The 25,423-nt window shown below is 32.4% G+C and overlaps 2 protein-coding genes across 3 annotated transcripts in view; one reads left to right on the top strand and one right to left on the bottom strand.

Moving 5' to 3' along the window:
* LOC149482436 (uncharacterized) overlaps window positions 1-25,423 on the top strand; it is a 167,784-nt gene that overhangs the window by 138,718 nt on the left and 3,643 nt on the right. The gene's annotated exons all lie outside the window — the stretch shown is intronic.
* LOC149482435 (venom dipeptidyl peptidase 4-like) overlaps window positions 200-25,423 on the bottom strand; it is a 40,124-nt gene continuing 14,900 nt past the window's right edge. For both annotated transcript variants that reach the window (XM_089703851.1, XM_089703850.1), the window contains exons 2-18: window positions 24,350-24,413; window positions 22,154-22,490; window positions 21,145-21,239; window positions 20,574-20,651; window positions 19,213-19,468; window positions 18,445-18,614; window positions 17,064-17,155; window positions 15,328-15,448; window positions 14,419-14,511; window positions 9,243-9,382; window positions 7,940-8,150; window positions 7,391-7,575; window positions 6,660-6,854; window positions 5,770-5,921; window positions 4,405-4,490; window positions 3,329-3,454; window positions 200-1,042 (exon numbers count right to left, since the gene is read on the bottom strand). In XM_089703851.1, coding sequence (XP_089559977.1) covers window positions 953-1,042; window positions 3,329-3,454; window positions 4,405-4,490; window positions 5,770-5,921; window positions 6,660-6,854; window positions 7,391-7,575; window positions 7,940-8,150; window positions 9,243-9,382; window positions 14,419-14,511; window positions 15,328-15,448; window positions 17,064-17,155; window positions 18,445-18,614; window positions 19,213-19,468; window positions 20,574-20,651; window positions 21,145-21,239; window positions 22,154-22,490; window positions 24,350-24,394 — 2,472 coding nt within the window. In that variant the 5' untranslated portion in view covers window positions 24,395-24,413 and the 3' untranslated portion in view covers window positions 200-952. The remainder of the gene's footprint in view (window positions 1,043-3,328; window positions 3,455-4,404; window positions 4,491-5,769; window positions 5,922-6,659; window positions 6,855-7,390; window positions 7,576-7,939; window positions 8,151-9,242; window positions 9,383-14,418; window positions 14,512-15,327; window positions 15,449-17,063; window positions 17,156-18,444; window positions 18,615-19,212; window positions 19,469-20,573; window positions 20,652-21,144; window positions 21,240-22,153; window positions 22,491-24,349; window positions 24,414-25,423) is intronic.

Below are 25,423 nucleotides of genomic sequence, written 5' to 3'. Positions count from 1 at the left end.
TTGTGTTTAACAAAAGTCAAGTTTTTTCTTCGGCTCGAGCCTGATAAGGTTATCAGTGGGAATTAATGTTCCCATTTTGTTCTTTTATACTTTTCAAATGTTTTTTTTTTTTCATAAGTAAATAAAAATAGGTACCTAGGTACCTACGATATTCGTAATGTTAATGTTGTAGGCCATAGGAGATTAAAATAAAACCACATTTTGGAAAACAAAATATTTTACTTAAAATACTTAAAGTCCATATTTACAAACCTTTATTCGGTCACCTTTTTGTACTATTACTATTCAATGAAGCGGTCTATATTTTTTTTCACGTTTAAACACATAATATTATAAATATTTTGTGAAATTTACAAATTATTGAATTTTGAATATTATATATTGTAACGATCCCAAAATCATAATTTACGTTGATTATTGTAATGTATTTAATAATTGAAATATAAACCCTGTCCTCATACAGTTAGTACCTATATTCACAAAATATACTCTTTACTACTTACAAAAAAAATCTGTCTGAGATCCTAAGTCAATTTAAATAAATAAATTAAAAAAATAACAAAATGGACAAGGAATCAGTTTACATATTTATTACATTATATTGTTTAGATATGGTTATTTATCCTTATTTCAACATTACAGGTACTTCATAGCATATCTATAGGGTATTTCATTTGCTAAATACACGACGAGTGAATAATTATACTAATTTGTGATATATATGAAGAAAGTGTTATTCATAATACTTTACTAGAATAATACCAATATTTGGTTTTTATAAAAATACAATATAACTCGGAGAAATTAAAATCTCCACTAGTTAGGATCCAGATATGTATAAGAACTATATTTGAAAAATATTACAGAATTAAGTATTGCTATTTATTTGTAGTAAAACTGTTTAATACGTATTAGTTTATTTATTTTATTATTTAAATAGATAATGTTTTGTTTACAACATGTTTTCTCTAAGGAACTTCTCGAGGCCGTGGTACAAGTGATGTCTGACACCTCCTAAGCCGTGATCTTCGTCGGTGTAACTCTGAAAATATTATTAAAACATTTAAATGCAATATCAAAAAGATGTTAGAATTTTAAAGTTGTTTCGTGTTTTGATTATTTGTTCGTGACGAGTCTAAAATATTTATCAGAAATGGAGAGACTAAAACTATCATTTGTAAACTGGTTCGACTGGCCGGTTGGCTTGGTTGGTAGTGACCCTGCCTATCAAGCCACTGGTCGTGGGTTCGATTCCCACCCGGGGCAAATATTTGTGTGATGAACATAGATGTTTGCTCTGTGTCTGGGTGTTAATTATCTATATAAGTATTTATTTAAAATTATATATGTATGTTTATCAGCCATCTGGTTTCTAAAGCTTAGTATGGGATCAGATCGTGTCGTGTGTGAAAATAGTCCCGAAATATACAGTGGTGGACGTTTAGTTAGAAACAGGTAACACGATGAAGTAGTCATCAAGTTTATTTAACATTTGTGTATTAAAGTATTAGAGATTAAGCATTATTTCATATGTAATAGAACACCCGTTTATCTAGTTTTATAATAAATTGCTTAATTTTAATCAAACGTTAGCTTAAATTAATAAAATCAAACAACTTTAGGTGAAGTCTGATTTCCGCGTATTTTCAGTCTGGACAACAAATTAGAAACAGCATGTTTCGAGTGTTCTAAAGTCAAAACCTATTAAAATGCCGTCAATATTTTTTTCATCTATAAATATTTGCACCGTTTTTTAAACATTCTATCTAAAAGTTTCTGAAAATTAATTTACTTTGCAGCAAAAATGGGTAAAAGTAAGATTCGTGACCCATCGACAAGAAAAATAATTTTAAGTTTACATTTTGACAAAAACTGGAGTTACAGGAAAATTGCAAATCATTTAGAGTGTTCGATAAAAAGATATTCAATGTTACAGTCTATTTCAATAAGCATGGTAGTTCTGATCAAGTGTCTAGAAAAGCTGGACCATGAAAAATCACTGCTCGCGAGGATAGGCAAATGATTCTTTTGGCAAAAATGGTTCCATTTAAAAGCTCAAATTCTATTATAAAATTAGTTTTTTCCGAAGATGAACCACGCCATGTGTCGATGAGATCGGTTTTTGGGTGGTAAGTCGAGGCAAAATTGTTTGTGAGAGACGCCAGGAAAGTACAGCTTCTTATTAGGCAGGGAACGACGATTTGCATTTACTAAGAAATATTGTTTGAGAACAGTCCGCTAGTGAAAAAGTTTTATTTTGGGACAAAACAAATTAATTTAATCAATTCTGATGGCAAAAGATACGCGCGTCGTCCAGTTAACCATACCTTAGATAATAAATTAAAAACAGTTAAGCAAGGCGGAGGAAACATTATAGTATGGGGTTGTTTTTTAGATTGTTATAATCTTTATAGACAACAACGGCTTTACAACGTCGTGGCTCAGATTGTAAGAGATCTTCACACGTTTGCAAAAACATATTTCCTAATAGAATTGGAACCTTTAAATGGATCTATCTTTGCGAAAAGAATAATTTACCTATCCTCGCGAGCAGTAGTTTTTCATGGTCAAGCTTTTTTAGGCACTTAATCAGAAGTACCATGCTCTTTGAAATAAACTGTAGCATTGAATATCTTTTTATCTAACACTCTAAATGATTTGCAATTTTCCTGTAACTCCAGTTTTTGTCAAAATGTAAACTTAAAATTATTTTTCTTGTTGATGGGTCACGAATCTTACTTTTACCCATTTTTGCTGCAAAGTAAATTAATTTTCAGAAACTTTTAGATAGAATGTTTAAAAAACGGTGCAAATATTTATAGATGAAAAAAATATTGACGACATTTTAATAGGTATTGACTTTAGACCACTCGAAACATGCTGTTTCTAATTTGTTGTCCAGACTGAAAATACGCGGAAATCAGACTTCACCTAAAGTTGTTTGATTTTATTAATTTAAGCTAACGTTTGATTAAAATTAAGCAATTTGTTATAAAACTAGATAAACGGGTGTTCTATTACATATGAAATAATGCTTAATCTCTAATACTTTAATACACAAATGGCAAATAAACTTGATGACTACTTCATCGTGTTACCTGTTTCTAATTAAACGTCCACCACTGTATATAGGTAAGTGTTTAATTTTGGCGGGAGGCGGAGAGTGTCCGTTCTGTAGCGTTTAGCTATTATTATGTATTCTGTGGTTTTTAGTTCCGCTACGGCACACTAGGGGCGCTGTACGAAAATTTTATACAAACCGCTACAATCGCTAGCGAGTATCGTGTGCTAAACTCATGGTAGAGCTACAGATGAACAAAATACATACCATCTGCGTGAAATACACGTCGTTCTTCTGCAACACTCGCGAGAACAACATGGCGTGTTGATAGTGTACATTGTCGTCTTCTGTGCCGTGGACCAGGAAGTAACGCTTATTGCGGTATGCTTCCACCTGGAGAAACAATGGGAAGTATAGAGTTTATAACAGGAAATCCAAATCTTAATATATATAAATCTCGTGTCACAATGTTTGTCCTCAGTGGACTCCTAGACCACTTAACCGATTATAATAAAATTCGCACACCATGTGTAGTTCAATCCAATTTGAGAGATAGGATAGTTTAAACATGTAGGTACCACGGGCGAAGCCGGGGCGGACCGCTAGTTTCATTGTATGTTTAGGATATGCTATATATTTGGTGGCGAACATGATAAATTATCCAATTTAAATTGTAACATCTTATTTATATCTACACAATAATTATTATTTATCCTACTATGTAATATTATAAATGCGAAAGTTTGTGAGGATTTGTGTGTTTGTTACTCTTTCACGCAAAGTCTACTGAACCGATTACAATGAAATTTAGCACACATATTATAGAGAGAAACTTGGGTTAACACATAGGATAATGTGGAAATCCCACGGGAACGGGAACTATGCGGGTTTTCCTTTGAAAACGCGAGCGAAGCCGCGGGCGGAAATCTAGTAGTTTTATCCCCATGTGAATTAAAAAATCACCACAATCTTGTAACAGTTATTGGCAAATAGAACCACAATTTAAATTAGTTAATGTTGCAATATAACAATTACAAATCATTACCATCATTGCCAGTGCCGTGAATCGTGTATAGTGTAGTACTTATAAGTTCTTAGTTTTAGTTGTAGGTATACGTAGTATATTATTATTAGTCTGTGGTTTTAGTTATAAATTATATTACTTATATGTATGTTAGTCTGTAAGGTATTTATTCTATGGGTCTGTATAATTTATTGTCTGTTACCTGAATTAAATGTTATAAATAAAAAATAAATAAAAAAATAAAAATTACAATACTGATTACTGCAAAAAATAATTTTGATAAAAGCGCCATCTATGTTAACGTTTCTATACTACTTACCACTGAAGGTGTTAGGAGGGAAGCGTTGGCGTAACCCTCGGGGTTGACCTGAGGAGTGTCCATGTACCGCTCTGTATAGATGGTGTCTGTAATCAAAATGTATTTAGTTAATACAAAGTAAATAACATCAACAAAATTATATTTTTATAGATAACCTACCAATGTTATCGATTTAATAAGATCTAATAGTGCGGTCAAATAAAGCCAAAAGAAGGTAAGGTTACATTAATTAATATCAAGCTGATAGTTAGAATTTTTTTTAAAACATAATTCAAAAGAAAATTTGAGAGTACCCCATCATTCCAGTGCTTGCAAAAAAATCTATTCAAGGTCAAAAATATGTGTTTTTCGCTATTTTCTCGTAAACGGTAAGTTTTATCAAAAAAATACTTCTGACCTAAATTGTAGATCTCAAATTTCTCTACAAAAAAGGTTTCGATGCACAATGTTGCATACTCGGCCGACACTGTGTGATGCGACCCAGTGTATCAATCGCAGTTGATGTTGCAAACAATAACAACTAGACTAATTTTATTTAAAAAACGGCCATTTAAATTTGACTTCACCTTCACATAAATACATATTATTATGTTTTAATTCGGTTGCTCGTGTATGCTTACTTGACAGATAGTTTCAAACACTTTAGCAAACGATTAAAATGGTTTGCCTCAAAATCTAAGTGTTTGAATCGAACCGTTTGACCGTTTAAGGATTTTTAAGAGATCACACAATATAGTTAACTAATATATAATTCCCTACTACAGTTTTTTTAACTTAACAGGGAAGTTCGAAATATTTGTGTGCTATACTGATAAATAAATAAATTGTAATATTTTGTAACCGTGTGCTATACTGATAAATAAATAAATTGTTTGTTAAATACGTCACACAGTAGTTACACAGTATCCTACTAATATTATAAATGCGAAAGTTTGTGAGGATATGTGTGTGTGTGTTTGTTACTCTTTCACGCAAATACTACTGAACCGATTACAATGAAATTTAGCACACATATAGAGGGTAACTTGGATTAACACATAGGATAGGTTTTTTTAGGTCGTGGGTTCGATTTTCACCCGGGGCAAATATTTGTGTGATGAACATAGATGTTTGCTCTGTGTCTGGGTGTTAATTATCTATATAAGTATTTATTTAAAAATTATATATGTATGTTTATCAGCCATCTGGTTTCCATAACACAGCGAAAGCTTAGTATGGGATCAGATCGTGCCGTGTGTGAAAATTGTCCTGAAATATTTATATTTTATTTATTTATTTATTTAACCCGAAAATCCCACGGGAACGGGAACTATGCGGGTTTTTGTTTGAAAACGCGGGCGGAAAGCTAGTAGCTAATAATGTTACCATAGAACCGCCAGTCGACCACGGGCGCCACAGCGACAGCGCAGCGGAAGGGCCCGCGCGCGAGCGCCAGCGACGCCGCGTAGCCGCCGTACGACCAGCCCCACACGCACGTGCGGTTGCTGTCCAGCCACGGGAGCTGCTCGTGGAGTAGCCTGCCAGGAAAACTTAACGTGAAATCACAGAATACTTAATAGTAGCAGTAAACTTAACTCTAATCACTAATGTCTGGCATTCAGTTCGCGTATCGCGTAAGCCATTCGCGGACAAAGCCGCCATAGTCTACACACTACACAAGCGCAACGCTCGCGTTACGTGCAGATTTGTTCACAGACTTGTCCCTAGCGAAGTCCGGCGGATTGGCATACCAATAAATGCCATAATGTAGCAACAATAAAATAATTAATTTCTTATAATAATATCATACAATTAAGCGTACATGTGACACACAAACACTAAAAATCTACGTTCATCGATTTTTTAAAATTCATACGAAAAATTTATTCTAACACTCGCCGAATACTGCCAGAATACGATCACTGCACTCGCTCTGCTCAAGCAATAGTTCACAGTCAACCCTACCACATTTGTAGTACGTAAATTCCTACACTAAAAACTACATAACTTTTTTGTATGATAAATTAAATTGTTTCAAATAATAAAGATCTATCCTTCGTATGGGGTTTTTTTTTCATTCCTAAAAGTACAACGTTCAATGAATGACTTCGATCTTTGCGCATAATTACTATTTTTTCGTCGATATTTATCTTAATAAACATTAAATTACAGTCTATATTTATTTATTCATATTACAAACAAATTGACTCTACTAAATTAGTAGAGTCACAACTCTTAACTAACCAAAACCAAAAAAAAAAAAACAAAAATCTCACCTAGTAACAGTAACCTGATCATCCACTTCCACAGTTCCCAGTTTCCTGTTCACCGCGAACATATTATCGACACTGGACAACCCTGAGCCTCGTCCATCGATACGAGCCACGGCAATGTTGTACCGGCTCACTAGTGATGTGCCCCAGTCGACGTTCCACCGCTTTGTCACTTGTGCTGTGTCGGGACCGGCGTAACTGTAAATTATCGATATTTTTTTATTAATCAGAGATTGGGGCAGTTTTTGGCTTTAATAACCGGAAAAATCATTGCGAGATATTCTTTCGAGGACAAAGTGCCAAATTCTCTTTCGCATTCTTTTTTAGATTATCTTTTTATTTAATAGAATATGACTTAAAAATAACACTTTGTTCTTAAGTATAATAAGCGAAATGCGATTCATACCTCATGTCGTGGTTTTTGTAGCTTTTACGCATAGTATATTTTTATATTTTTTAGTAAGACTGATATTGTTAAAGATATTGAATGTCATGATATTTTATTAGAAGCCGTAGCGCCTGCTGCGCCGTCTCCACACACGACAGTCGGTTGATTGCATGAATCTTTAGTTATATATCGCATCGCGATGAACATTAAGCTGTTATAGGCCGGAAGAGACACAAAATTTTGGGTCATTTGTACTTAACAGTATGACGGTTCTAAATTTTGTGTCAGTATCTCTCGGCCTATTATGAGAGCTCAATTGCACTACAGCTGCGACTCTATCACTCACACATAGACCAGCAGCGGCACGTTACTGCGGGCTCTATAGTCGGGCGGCGCCTGCAGCAATACTTGGGCATCTGGTAATCCTGCACCGAGAGATAGAGACATAGAGAGAGTAACCGGCATCTCTATAGTGTTGGCGAGTTGGGATACTTTGTCGTTGTCCTCCCAGGTTCTGATGCGAGTGCCGTTCTGAAAAATTACACAAAATGCATATTAAATAAATAAAATACGATAGTGGCATCCTATAATTTCACCATTTAGTAAAGAGACCGCTTTGAATAAAAGTAGATGAATAGGTAGCAAGAAATATAACTCGATGTATAAAAAAATGTGATGTCCTATCCAAGTTGAAAGGGTGGCATTCATAAACGAAAGAATGACATCATTTTCTCTGGGCTCTCTCTTATTAATGGACATGACCATTGTGACATATCCGATCCAAAGTAAGTTTAACCCGCATTGCTTAATCATAGCATCACATAACACAATCAATTGTTTACAATCTTCACTTTACAACTCATAAAATTCGCATTTACCACCAATAATCACTCACCACATCATAAATAAATATCTGCGGTACATCGGGTCCTGCACAGGTCACAGTAACACGAGTAGCTTCTTCATTAATAACAGCATCATTGTAGAGACACTCCCCACCGCTTGTCCGCGTGACGTCACACGTGAAGCAAGTGACAACTCCGGTAGAGCTCACTGTGTATATGTGTTGTTCGCTGCTGTCGTTCACGCTGGTTGCTTTGTACCAGCTGGGGAGAAATTTGTAGAGATATAGAGTTTGTTGAATAAGGTGATTCGGTAGAACTGTTTTTTGAAGTGAAAACTTCTTTAGCGGCGTTGAGCACTTTTTCTGTAATGGGTATAAAATCTTAAACTCGCGTCAGAACACGTGACCTGATCAAAAAAGCGTAAGACGGATACCATTCCAAAATATCAAACATGCTCAACGTTAATAATCAAGCTTTCACTTCTGCCGGCACTCCTGGAGTGCAACCCGTCTTTTTTTTATTGGGATGTATGTAGAGCAAACGACTAATGAGTTAGGTAAAGCAGTTCGCTATGCCGGTAGAGCTCACTGTGTATGTGTTATTCGCTGCTGTCGTTCACGCTGGTTGCATTGTACCAGCTGGATAGAGATGTAGAGCTTGTATTATGGTAGCGCTCATTTTTATTTTATTGGGATGAATATAGAGCTAACAATGTAGGAGTTAGGTAAAGCTGCTAAATATGCCGTTATAGTTAATTGTGTATATGTTTTTCGCTGCTGTCGTTCACGCTGGTTACTTTGTACCAGCTGGGGAGAGATGTAGAGCTTTGATGTAGAGTTATTGAATAAGGTAATTCGGTAGAGCTGTTTTTATTAAGATTGAGGTGTATATATATATATATACTGGGAGAGAGTTGTAGTGATATAGAATTTTTATGTAGAGTTGTTTATTAAGCAAGTTAAGTAAAACTGGAGTTGAGTTTTTGATAGAGCAGGTTTGTTTTAGAGCAAACAATAATGGAGTTAGGTAAAGCAGTTCACTACGCTGGGAGAGCTGACTGTGTATTGTTCACGCTGATCGTTTTGTGCTATTTGGGCCAGATTGGTAGAGCTTTATATAGAGTTCTTGACTATTTATTTTAGGTAGAATTGGAAGTATGTATGTAAAATAGAATACATTATAGAACAAAGACTTAGGTAGAGCAAGAATGGACAGATATTATAGAGCAGAATGTAGATAGTTAAGTGCATTTTATGTGGAGCGGGATATAATATTAGTGTCTATATCAGTTATTAGTACACTTAGAGGTATATTATTTGAAAAACGTTTTTAAAGTAAGGTAAAGTTTCTTACATAACATTATTAGCGGTCCAAGTCATAATCTCCAATACCGTATGTGCAGTGTTGGAGCGGCTGCTCATCGTCCACATCGCTGTGGTTGTGGTCCCTTGTGTTATTTGCACCACTTGCTTGTATAGTACGTTGTTTACTGCCTGAAATTTAATTTATTTATCTATACATATAATAAAATCGTAGGAAAGTCAAAACTGTACATTGAATATTTTTTTAAAAGAATACTTGATCCATGATCTATAATCGATATAGAAGCCAAAAATATAGTTTTTAGAATTTTTGTCTGTTTGTCGGTTTGTCTGTTTGTCTGTTTGTCTGTATGTATTTCCGGGCTAATCTCAGAAAGTACTGCATAGATTTAGTTCAAATTTTGCATGAATATTCCTAAGAGGTCGGGTGAGGATAGTTTAAACATATTATCATGATATCACCTTCGCGGGAGGAGCTGTGAACCTTTATTTTTCTTACATATTCCGTGTACTACGACAGCGTGCAATCTAAAGACTCATGTTTAAATGTTGGTTTCGAGTAAGCCATGCTATTATCTAGCTTTACAAAATAAAAACTATGTCATTTACGTAATTTGGGCAGAGAAACAGTTTAATGAATTTAGTAGTATAAAGACAAATTTGAAACAGCGCCATCTATGAGATTTCGTAAAAATCAAATCAATTTACATGTTATCACTACTGAACAACTGTTGAAAATTAATAATTTAAATATAATCATGTTATTTATTTAACTCTTTAACCCATATCTTCCCTTCCCTATAAGGTGCGCTTATATTTCGTGTGAATATACTACATTTTTAAAAGTGAGGGTAGATGTTTATTATTTTAAGTCAAACTAGACACCATTACAATTAATCTAATATTGATTGTGTTCATTGGTTACATTTTTAATCTTCGTGTTTTATAAATTTATAAAGAATAGAAAAAATTCGATCACGAGGCGGGACTCGAACCCACATAATTTCGTGATCGAATGTTTCTATTCTTTATAAATTTATTATTTATAATATTTATATTTATAAAGCATTTGAATAAATAAATAAATAAATAAATAAAATTAAAATAAATGTCATAAAACCAAAAATATCAAATTCAATCTTCGTGTTTTGTGAATTTTCACCATGCGTTCCCACAAAAGGTAAGTTGTTACTTTTATAGGTATTTTTTTTTATAATGATAGCAATTCATGTTTTTTATTGGTTTTATAATGGTTTTATATTACACTTTTAGAATGAAATAATAAAATGATGAATTCTTTTTGACTTTTACAAGATTTTGAGGTGCGTTGGGAACAGTAGTTTGTTGATAAAATTTTATTTGTAAGTAGCTTTTTTTATTGATTTACAATTATTAACGTTTGATTTTTTATTTACAGATTCAATGTTCATAAAATTATATCGCCTTTGGAAGACTATTTCTGCTGACAATTTTACAACACCACTTGAAAATTGATGATTTGATGATGAAGATAGTGGCAGCAAGGATTAAGTGGAAATTAGTAATCATCCGCTTCGTCAATTTTTGACTGAAGTTAATGTCCAACGTATGGTTCAATCATTGGAAGTATCTCGGGTAATTTTGGAGGATATTTTTCAGGAAGGAGAGGAGGGGCAGCCAACCACATATTTAGTATCGAAAAAAATGTTATTGCCAAATGAAACATAAATTTTGCACTCACAACTGTACAAGTTATGATTTTTATTCTGACTTTGCTGTTATCTGATTATAATATTTATCGTTATGGCTATCGAGGTACCGACCGTACTGGGATGAGAGTACATGATATTATACCTACTCATCATCCAGGATTGCTTAGAGCATTTTCACACTGAAAAAGATGTTTTCTTTGAATCGTAGTTGCTTCATTTATTTATTTTTAATCATTTTACATAATATGTTTTATATTTGCCCATTTTCATTATATTTTATAAATAAAATGGAACCAACATAACTTTGTTGTGTAGGTATCATTTCTCTATTAATAATCCGTAGGCATATTTTCCGAGCACCCCATTTAAGGTGCGGTCCTGAAATTATAAAAAGTTAATGTATACTTTTGCCTAATATAAGCTCAAGATCATTTTTAGATAAAAATAACAAAAAGAACTTATTTATTAAAATTTAGTAGATAAAAGAAATTATGTTACGATTTTATAAGAAAACACAGTATATTTATTAGGCGGCGGTGATCTCTTCCAGGCAAAAGATATTCATCAGCTCAATAAAATTGAATAGTTGTTGTTAGTTATTCTTTAAATTCACTGATTGTAATGAGCATTTCCGCATGCAAGTTGTATCGTAGTTTAGATATATCATAGTTTTGACACATTACAGTTCCAACAAAACCCTCAAATTTTTGAGCAGAGTTGAGCAAGATAATTTAAAAAATGTGCTGTGTTAAGTATTATAGAAAAGGTTAGTTCGTTGATAATTATCATTTCTTCATCATTTACATGGGTGTTGTTAAATGTTAGTAAAAATAAACTTTGACTGTTAATACTTTTGTTCAGTATTTACCTGTATGATTATTGCTTGGTAATTAATATGTATATTTTCATGTCGTATAGCTAATTATAAACATAAGTGTGATGTGAAACTAGCTGGATTTATTTTTACACACTCACAGCCATATATTTTATATTAAAATCATAATATTTTTTCACAATTAAAAATATTTCCTTTTTTCTGATGGTGTTGGCATCGAATTAAACCGCGCTGTCGTTTCGTTCACTAAAAGTGATGTTATGAGGACCGAATATGTAGCCGCCTCAACTTACGGAAACGAGAGTAACCTGCGTTGTCTGTTAGTTATTGTATAGTCGAATTTAACGTTACATGGAAATTGGAATCTAAATATATTATGTATACTTAGGTATATTAAATCTGTACATGAAATATATTTCCTAAATAACTATCACGGGGTGATTAGGGATCGACACTGATGCCAAAGAAGCAAACAGTAAAATTTTTGTCCGTATAACCGGTATAGAAACAAAAACTACTCGACGGATTTAAACGAAACTTGGTACAATTATTTTTCATATTCCTGAGCAGAGCAGTAACTCCATTTTTAAGCTTTCGTCGCGTGTGCAACCTTAATGGTTAAAGCTACACAGAAATCATGTATGAAAGAAATGTTCTCCTTATTATATAAAAAATATCTCCCGACATCATAAATGTCTATCTTTTATGGTTGACTCACAATAACACGTGTAACTTCCGATAGCTTAGGAGTTCGAAGCTTTCTGATTATATTTGTCTATAACACTCTCAGTCCGTTTTAACTCAATTTTTATTTTCATGCATCAGTGCCACCTAAAAAATCTTTATCTCGAAATTCGAGCAAAGCTAAGAAAATGAGAAATAAGAGTTCTCAAGAATCGTTAGAGGTATACTCTAGGCCGAAAACAACACGTGTTATGCCGAGAACCTGAAACCGCTTCACAACGAGAATTGCGGCTCACAGCTGACCGCGAACGGCATGTACTATCCCGTGAGACCGAAACCTTCACTGAGAGGGTATAACGTCTCACAGCTGATCACGGCCGTCACATTTTATCTCGAGAATCTGAAACTTTTACTCAATATGAAGACCGTTTGACAAATGATAGGGTGCACCATAATATTATTCGATCTCTTGAAGATGAACATGAGCATAAGCAATGACTAGAGTAGGGACGCGAATATTACAATTAATTGAGACAAAAACGATTATTAAGTTTGTTTAATGAAAGATTAAGAATTGAAACTATTCGGTCTCTGGAAACGGACGAATAGCGAGAGGCCCCTCTTACTGCAGACAGATTTCGCATAGTCTTAATGACTTAGAGGTAAACATAGAAGATCAATCTACGAATTCGGTGGTGGGGTCCGACAAATATAAAAGTGGGTTTTCTTATAACCTCACAATTGATTACAGATCATCTTCTGTATAGGCGATATTAACGTAGTATGTTATTTTTGTAATGCTTTAAAGTGGAGTAAGGAGTCGGCTTTCGTTTGAAGATACACCGGAACCTTTGAAATCACTACTTTTAGAGGAACATGACGTGCAATCTAAACAGTTCTTAGACAATATTCGCTCTTATAGTAGTGCGTTTCAAATGATCCTTTGGTGCTCAACAATTATCAGAAGGTCCTTTCATGCTTACTTTTAGATACAAGGTCAAGTTTACCATTTGATAGGATCCCTTTTGCCTGAAGGCCAACCTAAGTTTCTTTAAATATATTTTGTATTCGACTACAACGAATAGTCGAATACAAGAATTATCAATATTTCTCGAATTTAAAACTGAACTCATTTCACAATTTTAGAACATGTTTCATCAGGTTAATTCGTATGTATGCAGTTTTAAATCGACATTAGAAGCTTTTCCTCAAGATGGTGATATTAATATAAGATTGTTATAAATGCCGATAGACGGACATCTATCGGCACTCAGGAACTCCCTGGGCGTGTATAACGCCCAGGCCACAGTATTACAATTTTTCCTACAGCAGGGCGACGAATGTATTTTCGCATAGCAAAGGAGGGGAACTCGCGGGGGGTGAAGTGACGCGGGCCACGTACCATTAACATGCTTAGTTTGTGGTACCGAGCGCGAAAGAAAGTCATCGTGTTTTTGTTTTGTTACTATGTAAACTAACGTACATACTTAGGTACATATTCTATAACGGTGCTCTCAAACTGTTAATCTACATTTAATTTAGATTATTATTTGAAATACTAAGTAATGTAGAATTTTAATCACATTCCTTCATGTTTTCCTCAGATTTTCAATTTTCTCCGATTTTAAGATTTTCAGAGTGTTCAATTTTAATGTAGTTAAATTTTATAAGAGACAATTAAGAACATTCAAAAATAAAGTGTCACGTATTTTTTTTAAACGACGAATGACCTAAAACGACGTAATCGCGGACGAAGTCGCGGGCAACAGCTAGTTATTAAATAAAATATTTAAATCGTTTTATAACACTGATCGACCTTCGTTTCGCTTCAAAATTTAAATGCAATTTTTAATAAACATTATCTGATGCTCTAGCGATGCGAATAGCGAATGAGATGTTAATGCCTCATAAACATATGTTTTTCCAAATAAATATAAACGATAAACGAGAACTCGTTGAGTATTGTAGAAATAAAGATGAAAAATCGTTATACTTACGAAAGGCAAAATAGTAATAAAAGCATTTCCTTGTTGGTTGAAAATCATGGGAATGTTGTCGATCCAACCATTTGCTTGTGTGTAGCTGAAAATCTGAAACACATAAATTCGTATTATTATTTGGCTGGGAAATAATTATAATTTATGCGGCTATCACTTTTCAACAATAAAAATATAAATATAATATCTTAAAAGCTTTTCATCCAGTTAAGCTATTTAGGAAGAATTTCTTTACAACTCTGTGACACGAGATTTTATACATAATATTTTAGCTACAAAATAAGTCAGTTTCATTTTTTTTATATTATATAACATATTAGTCCGGGATACATCGCCCATTTTTGCAAGTGATTACTATCAAGCTAATTTTTCGTGAGTAGCTTTATTTTGATGAGATGCCCAATAATTTCATGTACGAAACTCTCGATTGTGGTAGCTACCAGAGGAAACAAGGATAAAATATTTTGATTTGATGGTTCTCAAATATTAATTACTAACTGAATGTTTTTTTTTTGTTCAATCTCAAGATAATTATCTAAATTATTCGAAAAAATATTTGTCCTACAAAATCTATGGTTTGATCAAAGAGTCCCCCTTTCCAATGTGTATCGATAACGAAGTCATCATAAATGATTACTAACCAGCTGATTTTTTTATTTTCACTTATTTAATACTTATATAATTCAACAGCAATATTGTCCTACAAATTGCGTAATAAATATTTGAGAACCGTCAAATCAAAAATTTTTATCCTTGTTACCTCTGTAAGCTACCACAATCGAGAGTTTCGTACATGAAATTATTGGGCATCTCATCAAAATAAAGCTACTCACGAAAAATTAGCTTGATAGTAATCACTTGCAAAAATGGGCGATGTATCCCGGACTATATTATATAAAGTAAACATACTCGTTGGCAAGCCAAAGTTCCCTGCGTGCAAAGCTCGACCACCATTTGTGTTTGAACTCTGTCCGTCCACATCACTGCTATTGTGTTCGCGTTTATAAATGTCACGTCTTTTAGGATTGCTCTGGAAATTGAAATTTTGGAATTGAAAATATGTTAAGATACAAGAATTATTAATATTTACGGTCAAAGATTACAATGAAAATCAAGTAATTAACATATTATATTTTGAATTGTTTATTATTATGGAATAAATGTTACTTAATCAAATTTAATCATTTTATACTCATATAATATTACTGTGGTATGTATCACTAAAAAAATATGTGTATTTACACATTTCTGTATGATGAAATTTTCTCCTAATCCATACTAATATTATAAATGCGAAAGTAACTCTGTCTGTCTGTCTGTCTGTTACTCAATCACGCCTGAACTACTGAACCAATTTGCATGAAATTTGGTATAGATATATTTTGATACCCGAGAAAGGACATAGGATAGGTTTTATCCCGGAAATCCTATGGGAACGGGTTTTTCTCTGAAAACGCGGGCGAAGCCGCGGGCGGTAAGCTAGTATTCCATATATTTAATAATATTCCATAATAAATATTCATTAATTATGGTATCTCGGCTTGGGGTGGCGCAAACAAAACAACACTTCTTAAGCTCGAACGCACACAGAGATGTATCCTAAAAGTACTGCAATTTAAGCCGTTTAGATATCCAACAAATCTCTTGTACACCGAATGCCGCGTTCTGACTGTGAGGCAATTATTTATCAAAGTAATAGTCCTGGAGCAGCACACAGTTCCTCCATCTTCTTCCGTTGTTACAAAAAGAAAAACCCGCATTGAAGAGATTTACTGTGTGCCGGGTTGTAAAACTCGTTTTGCGAAAAATTTTGCATATTATATTGCTCCCTATTTGTATAATTATATTAACAATAAAATTAAAATAAAAGAAATGAGTAGATACCTTTGCAGTAAATCTTTGGATAAATTTCTGCTTAGCCTCGACTACAACGAGACAGAAAAACTGTTTGTGGCTAGTGCCTTTTAGTACACGTATTACTTAAAGTTACCTAATTATTGTTTATCCTCATAAGTTTTATATCTTTAAACCGTAGTGTAAACTTTGCAAAAAATAAATAAATAAAAATAAAATAAAAATAAACTTCCCTACTGTAACACAGTGGCGTCAGCGACTAGCACGGAGGGAAGTAATTTATGTTTATTTGTAATAATTACTATGTCTTACTGAAATAGATTAATTGATGTTTGTAAATTGTCTGGAGGTAAATATATAAATATAAATATACTAAATATACTAAATAATAAATTGTTGTAGATAGTTTTTAGAATTTTATAGTAGAGTGTATTTAGTTAATTTATGTATGAGTTAAGCATTTAATTAATTTATGGCATTTTTTTGTATGTAATTTCAGTATTTATACTCTAAGAACAAGCATATTTTGTATGTCACAAAGTTTATCTCGTGCCTTTTATACCTACGAATCTATGTTGATGATTTCAAAGACTAAAATTGTTACATTGTAATATTATATTGGTGGTGGTAAGGTGAAATAAATAAATAAATAAATAATATTCCATATAGAAGAAACATTTCTGCGGCGTACAATAATACAAAATGTTTATTATAAATTTCGCATTTAAAACGTAACAAAATTTATTTACTTTCAAAATAAATAATTCTGCAAAAACAAAAAAAAAACTTACTGATTAAGATCTGTTGGTGCGTTATAAACAGTTTGAGCAGCGCTGTTCAAGTCACGGACCGATACCGTCACAGTGGGGTTCGTTGTACCGGACTGAAAATTTTGATAAAATAATTAATAAATGAACATTTTATTATAGGAATACGGAAAGATACATTTTCACTGAAAATGATACAGTTGAAAACATACAATAGTTAAAATTGTTATTTCTGTGTAGATATCTATTCGAGGAAACCATGGTAGAAATTATTATTTCATAACAGGTAACAATAGTAGGTAAGACCCATATTAATTGTTTGTATTCTAATACTAACTGACCCATGTCAACTTCGTCTGGCCTCAAAAGCAATGTGATCGATCTAAGTTATGAAATTTAGTACAGAGAAATCTGGATTAGCAAGTAGTTACACTTATATTCTAGTACAACACGAGTGAAGCCGCGGGCTTTAGCTAATCACTACATAGTATAAAACAAATTCGTTGTCGTTGTCTACCCATCCTAGATCTTTAAAACTAAGCAACGGATTTTTTAAAATAGAGTCTTGAGGAAGGTTTTAGTATATAATTTTTTAAGTTTTCAACAAAGTTGGCAAAGCTACGCGCGGAAAGCTAGTATAGTGAACATTAAATATGACGTCACATTTCATATACCTAGGTACTAGAAACTGAATAGACTTAGAATAGACAATAAACAGCAAATGAGATGAAAAGCTATTATATTAATTATAAGCAATACAAAGTTAGTCAGCTAGTGGTTTAATTAAAGTTCAAATCTTGTTCGAAACTGTAACTGCTTAAGGCAAGTTTCAATTTGTGTATGCAATTATTAACTTCGCATTTAGTTGTTGTTTAGTGGTTTTAATCTTTATATTATCCTTATTGAATGAAATTGCATTAATTAGAATATAGAATTTTAGAGTTATCTGTCGGAGTTATCCATACTAATATTATAAATGTGAAAGTAACTCTGTCTGTCTGTCTGTTACTCAATCACGCCTAAACTACTGAACCAATTTGCATGAAATTTGGTATGGAGATATTTTGATACCCGAGAAAGGACATAGGCTACCTTTTATTGCGAAATATGTACCACGGGCGAAGCCGGGGCGGACCTCTAGTATTATATAAAAATCCTCCTAGGAAAACTTTTCTTTGATTGGTATTTATGCTAAATAATAATAAATTATTCAAGATGATGCGTACTACCATGGACTAATAAAATCAATATTTGTCTATGGTACTACCAAATATTTTTAATGTGCACTTTTGGTACTTTGAGCGTTTCTAACGCTCGTCTAAGCAGAATTAAAAAATTGTATCGCCGATTTAATATTGTTTGCGAGGGACAATTTATATCAATAAATACTAATTACTATATATACCTTAGGATACCGTATCTCCCTATGATACGTGTATTGATATTCAACTCGTCCAGGAATACCAAAAGTGGGGATTTTCATAATCTTTACATTGGTATCATCAAAGGTGGCAAAAGCTAACCGATTGCCGTCGCTTGAGAACCAAAGAGCGTTGTTCGATGAGAATACTTCCTCTGAAATTATGGTTATTAATCATTTATTATTGAATTTAATTTTAGTTTTATAGCTTAAATCTATACTCAATATAATAAAGCTTAAGATTTTGTTTGAACGCGCTAATCTCGTGAACTACTTGGTCCGATTAAAAAAAATATTTCGGTGTTAGATAGCCCATTTATCGAGGAAGGCTTATAGGCTATATAATATCATCTTACTAAGACCAAGGGGGCGGGCACTGCGGGAAAAACCGCGGAGCACAGCTAGTGCTTTATAAATGAATTATTGTTCTCTTTATAGAATGTTATCAATCATGTTATATAGCAATCTTTATTGTTCAATTGTAGTCATGCGTTCCGTGATCACTGCTATAAACTTAGACTAAAAATGATTAAGTAAAGAAATTTAATAATTGGAGATTAAACCTGGAAATGACTATTTAAATTAATTGAGTGTAATCTTTTTTTACTTTTAGGTACGATACCTACCTACCCTGATTTTACAACCAATAAAACAAAATTCTTATAAACTAAAAAGTAAACAAATATAAAATGTCTTCAAAATAAGTAATTTAACAAACATTTACTTCTACAAAGAAAAAATAAAATATCTTACCCTCATACACCCAATCTGGAACACCATTATAGATATAATCCTGCCCGCTAGTAGTGATCCTCACGGGTTCGCTCGTCAAAGAGGCTTGGTAATAAACATCGTTCTCGTATACAAAAGCAATAGACCCAGAAGGTCCCCATCTAAAGTTCTGGAGACTAGCTTCATTGACATCGACTCCGGGGGGAACAATGTATGTAATGTTGCCCATAAGAGTATCTACTATTGCGTATTGGGCTAGGAAACTGTGTCTGTAAATCTGTGGGATGTAAAACTTGTTAAACTGATTTGTATAAGTTGTAAAATAAAGTACTTAATACTACCTCTAATTATCCAAAAAGTTTCAAAATCAAAATTGTGGTCATCAATCAATTCGTTGCAGATATGTTTTGATAATTGCGTTTTGATCTGAATTATAATTTACAACTTTGTTTCTTTAAATAATTGTCATTTTCTAAGAGGATTCTTATTGTTAGTATTTTGACATCAACAAATCACGATCTTATTAAAATTTATTACCACCATAGCATTGACCGCTTCCTTTGGCACATAATATTATAGGTACTTAAAGTATTACACGATGGTATAAACAAATTTGGATACGTTACCTAGCTTGTCTATAATGCTGATAAAATATCCTATTACGGCATAAAATACAGTTATAATAATAATTTATACGTTCTGGCGTGAAAAATAGATACGCCTAGTGGTATAAGTTATTCTGCCTGAAGCTAACACATTTGAGCACCCTTTCTCATAAAGTGAAGTCCATAGTGTGGCGACATAAATATACCGTGAATTTACCCAAATTTTATTTATATTTACATAAATAACATTAACAAACTGTGAATATTGTCGAGAAAATGTGAGCCAAAAATATTAAAAGGGATTCGCGAGGATCTAGTGGAAAATTGAACATTATTTATGATCACGTTTCGCTTTATGGAGCTTTTAGCTGGCGATGTCTCATTTAATATCATTCTAACAATTTATATAGATTATTTATACTAGAAATTCTTTGGAAATAAAAGCATATTTATTCATAGACTGTTTTGTTAAGTTACCCGAGTCTTTAATAGCCTTTACAAGAACATTATTTTCTTTCATTTAGTTTTACGTGAATAATTTATGACCATGATCAAAGTTGTAGTGAATATAATATTACAATATAATTTGCCATTTTAAAAGCTGTTTAATTCTTTTAGACTCGAACGCCATACTAGTATTCGTTTTATTATTTTAGAATTCATTAAAAAAGAAAAGCATCATTTTAAACTCTAGCAAACATTATTATTTATTACAATCTATTAATATTTTAAAGGAATTTTCCTTTAAACTTCGAATAAGGAAGAAATTAAACTTACCGGGGCTTCATTAAAAGAGAGAGCCACATAACGTCCATCTGGAGACACCTCATTAAGGATGGATGAGTTTTGCAAGAACTAAAAGAATAAAAACATGAGATCACTAATTAAAGCACTCAACTAAATAATTAATTATAACGACGTACTGTGAACAAGTATCTTATTAATGTAAATTAACCAAAAAGGGTTTTACGACCCATCGTGTAGTAGTGGCACATTAAATTAATGGTGTGCTTTTAGTTAAAACAAGCCATAACTATATTTATAGCTACTTTTAATTTGTCTGTCTCTACTTAGAACTAAACACAGAATTCTCAGTTCTAAAGCTATGCAACCTAACCAATGAATCAAAAAATTGATTGACTCTAGGAATAATACTAAATAGTATAAAACAAAGTCGCTTTCTCTGTCCTTATATCCCAATGTATGTTTGAATCTTTTAAACGCGACGGATTTTGATGTAGTTTTTTTTAATAGATAGAGTGATTCGCGATGAAGGTTTTAGTATAATATCATTTATTGGGTTTAGTGGGTCGGGTCGCTAGTTGATCATAAAATAAATAATATTTACCACGGATGAATTGGCGACCAGAATAGTAGTGCTGTCTTCGTCAACATTGTACACCACGAGATGGCCATTCTCATTACGGAATAATATTTCGTTTCCTGCAAAATATAACATTTTCATAATTATTGTTGGAATGTATTGGTTTGTCTTCAATACATTGGTAAACAAAATATAATTTCTGTTTCTATATCTGTGTCGAAATATTTTAACGGGTGAAAGAATTTTGTGAGACTTTCAACGGATATAAGAGAAATTAAAGCGGACATCGGAGTGTAGTTGATATTTTAGCCCTGAAACTACCTGAAACTTCAAATTATATGACTTTTTTTATTAAATTTTCAATTTATTCTATATCTCATCTTCATTGAATTTAAATATTATTCAGTTCCCTGTTAATTGACTGAATTAATTAGTAATAACTATTATTATAAATTGACGATGAAAACAACTGGGAGCTTCAAATTTACATTTTAAGATCATTTTAAAGTGGCGAATCTAAATATTTATACAGTATGTAAATTTAAAACGCGTTTAATGTTACAATTATTTCTTTAAATTATTAACAGTATATTATTTAACGCGAGAGCTTTTCTGGATATCTATAGCTTTTTCACATTATTTTATTTTATCTCACAAACATACTGGACAAAGTATGGCCGTAATAGTACGTACACGCCTACACATACATACATAATATATAAAACTGATTTAATGATACAATCAGTATTGTAGATAGCGCTAAATCAATTAGGTAAGTAATTTATCTGTGTTAATATAATATTATAACGTGTTTTATGTACCTAATTGAGCATTATCTGAAAACGGTAGCTAGTGAATTCTACAATATGATGGCACGTGCTAAGGAATTTACCGCTTTATTTCATAATAGCAAATTATTATTTAATAATAGTATAGTACTAACATTTTTACAGGTAAAGTAATTCCAATACTTGGCACGAATAACGTTAACAATGGTGGATTTCATAAATGATACTAATATTTTGTACTATACCTGAAGTCCAAGAGCCTGTGAAGGAAGCGGCACTGAACTCTCCATTCAGAATATCATCCAAGGTGATTTCTGGTGGAGGCGGTTCCGTTATCGGCGGTATGGTCGTCGGCTCCGTTACGGTCGTGGGCGCGGGATCCGGTGTCACGGTCGTGGTCGTCGTGGTCGTGGTCGTCGTTACCGTTGTAGGACCGGCCGTGGTGGTTGTGACCACGCCCGCATCCCCTTCGTTACCAGACAGCACGACCACTAGAGTCACGACCACGGCGATTGCAGCGACCATGGCTACGAAACCGACTATGTATATCACCTTCTTCGACTTCTTGGCGGCGACCAGGACCTGTTGAATGTATGAATATAGATAATAATATTTAGATGTTCGAAATAAAACACCTCTGTCATCATTAATTTCAATTCTACATATAAATGTGGGATGCTATTCATCTGTTGGGCAATTACTTATTAAACTATTATTATTTACAGCCTAAATACATATAGGCCTATTATTATAATTATTGTAATATAGAAAAAGAACATTAAATTAAATTAACTGTTATACATACTTTTTTTCAATCGCAAAATCTATAGGTATAAGTACTATAGATTATATTATAAGGCAAGTCTTAAATACAACAGGTAGGTGAGTACACTAGAATTTTATTATATTTAATTATTAATTATATATTGTAAGAATTTATGTTGATAAAAATGTATAAAAACTTAATTAATATCGTACATTCAACACCATTAATCTACTCAATATTTAAATACTAGAAATTCATTAATAATTTAGGCTTTATTATCTGTTATACCGAAAATCGAACGCAAGATTTGACTGTACGTAAACAACCGTATGATAATATTACTGTTTGATGATTTAATATTATGTAAAGTTATCGTAACTTTATCAATATTATGAATGAACATTATAGAAAAAAGTCGTACGACAACGTCGTAATGACAGACTAGAATGGAGAAAACAGGAGGAGGCCTTTACTCTTTAAGAGGTCCTTAATAAAGATTAATTAGATAAGCAATTCAACAAAAATTTAATAATAATATAAAAAAATAAAATAAGAAATTAAACTATGTATTAGCTGTTTAACTTAGAATAATTTACTTTAATTTTGTCATTGTATAAATCAACTAATATTAAGAACACTTGAAATGTAAAATATATTTCATTAAGGAAATAAAACGCTTTTTTATTTATTTTTATTTATACTGAATTACAACAATACAATTAAATTTCACTAAAGAGGGCGATCAAATTCTAATAAAGTGGGTGTCATATAAAATTATAAAATAAGCATCATGTGACTCACGACTCTCTATCCCTTATTTCTCATAATATATTTTATTGCTATCACTGACCTTTACACTAGTATCCTTTAATTTTTTCTAATATTTCATCTTAAATGCTCACTGCTCTACTGATATATAACTAAACTATATTTTTTCCTCCTCTCTAGTGCTGTCATCAATCTTATCATATTATAAGTCGGGGTTATCGATACTTGACTTAATCTTCTAGTGTAGTTTTTCTTATATTTTGTTTATTTAACGGCTTACGATAATTAATTCTTATGTTTCTCTTGTTTATAATAGATAATAGACTTATTGGTTTAATTATTTCGTTAGGGTCTTTACTCTTTATGCAATAAAAACAGTGACTGGGTGTATCTCACGCCTCGATCTCTGATTTAACTACATTTTTAGATAATAATTAATATACATATAGGTACATGCATAACACTATATTCTAGTATATATCTATTAAGTAATCTCTGGTTGTATTAAATTGATAACAATTGAATGTGTAAATTTTTGAATAAGCACATAATCATTTTAATCCGTGTTTCGTAGAATTAGGAAATTACATAAATAAAGTGAAACGTATCATATTCTAACTTTTTCATTAGGAAATTTAATTATTTATTAAACGATTTATTAAAGAAATAGCCTATCATACTCGATAGGCTATTTCTTTATGTCGGTTCAATCCGGGGTAAGCAGTGTTAGCCAAAAGTTTTGCTAAGAGTATTTATATACATAATCTGAAGTAAATACTGTAATAATACGTGACATAGGTATTCTTCAAACTTGTGTGTCACTATCATCACATCATAAATATAATCATAAGTAGATAAAAAAGATAATTCTATAAACATATTGTTAATAATAATAATATGTTTTTACCTGGTCACTGGTGCCCATCTCCATACTGGAACCCTCTTGAGCCATCTGGTCGGTTTCGTTTCACCTGAAACAAGGTACATAATGTTAAGTTTAACGTACTCTAAAGATATTAACTATCCTTAATGTGCACCTTGATACAGACGAGTATATAGAAGTCCTGGGGGGTAATCCCTAGTCTTTATAAAACCCGTTTCAAATTGGGCAGGCCACTAATGACTAACGGATAATGTAATGTTTTTTCACTTTCATTGAAAGGAAGAAAGGATACATTTAATAGCACAATTTCCATTGCTTACTTATGGACCTGAACTATAACCACAAACCCCACAAATAACTAAGTTTGCAGCGATTGGACTGCATCTCAGGCAATGTTAGTACCAAACTAACTGATACTATTGGAGCAATACTTTATCTAGAATCTCGCACCATTTAAATTCTTATTAAAAATATTCTGTTTCTACTTGCAACTAGAGGACCCACGCTACAGCCTACAAGGAAAACCCCAAAAAAAACCCCTTCAAAAAAACCATGATCATATAAGTAAAATGTATTATACTCTTGACATAAAACACACAACTACCCAATGAAAAAAAAAAGAAATTAAAGGATTGTTGTGGAAAAAGAACCATGCTCACTGCTCAGCTATTTAAGAGTAAGCTTCCCTTATAAACAATGAAAATTTTAAAATGGAATTTTTTGTTGAAGTCCTCATATTGTATTCTATAGTTTAGTTACGTCCTTTATAAGATATTTACTTACGCTGCCAAAGGATAAAGTAAAGAAGCTAAGAGTTTTCTTCCGTTTTCCTGGATCTTATAAATCTTGACTCTTATTATATTCGACTTCAAATCATTTTACATCAAAGGAATCAGGAAATTTAAACAAAGATAGGATTTGGCCTCATCTATTTTTACAAGCCATATTTTTACTATATTTTCCTTTTCTGTAAATAAATTTTATCAATAACCAATTTGTGTTACTGACAAAGAATAGAATAAAATCAAAATAATATAAATGTCTTGAAACAATTGATCAGACGGAAATTCTTAAAGTCATTTAAGATGTTTCACGAAC

This window comes from Colias philodice, chromosome 15 (assembly GCF_061535455.1).
Source record: "Colias philodice isolate Cphi_HAF_F1 chromosome 15, ilColPhil1 Martin Lab GWU primary, whole genome shotgun sequence".
NCBI classification, from domain to species: domain Eukaryota; kingdom Metazoa; phylum Arthropoda; class Insecta; order Lepidoptera; family Pieridae; genus Colias; species Colias philodice.
This window is presented reverse-complemented; position numbering and strand designations above follow the sequence as displayed.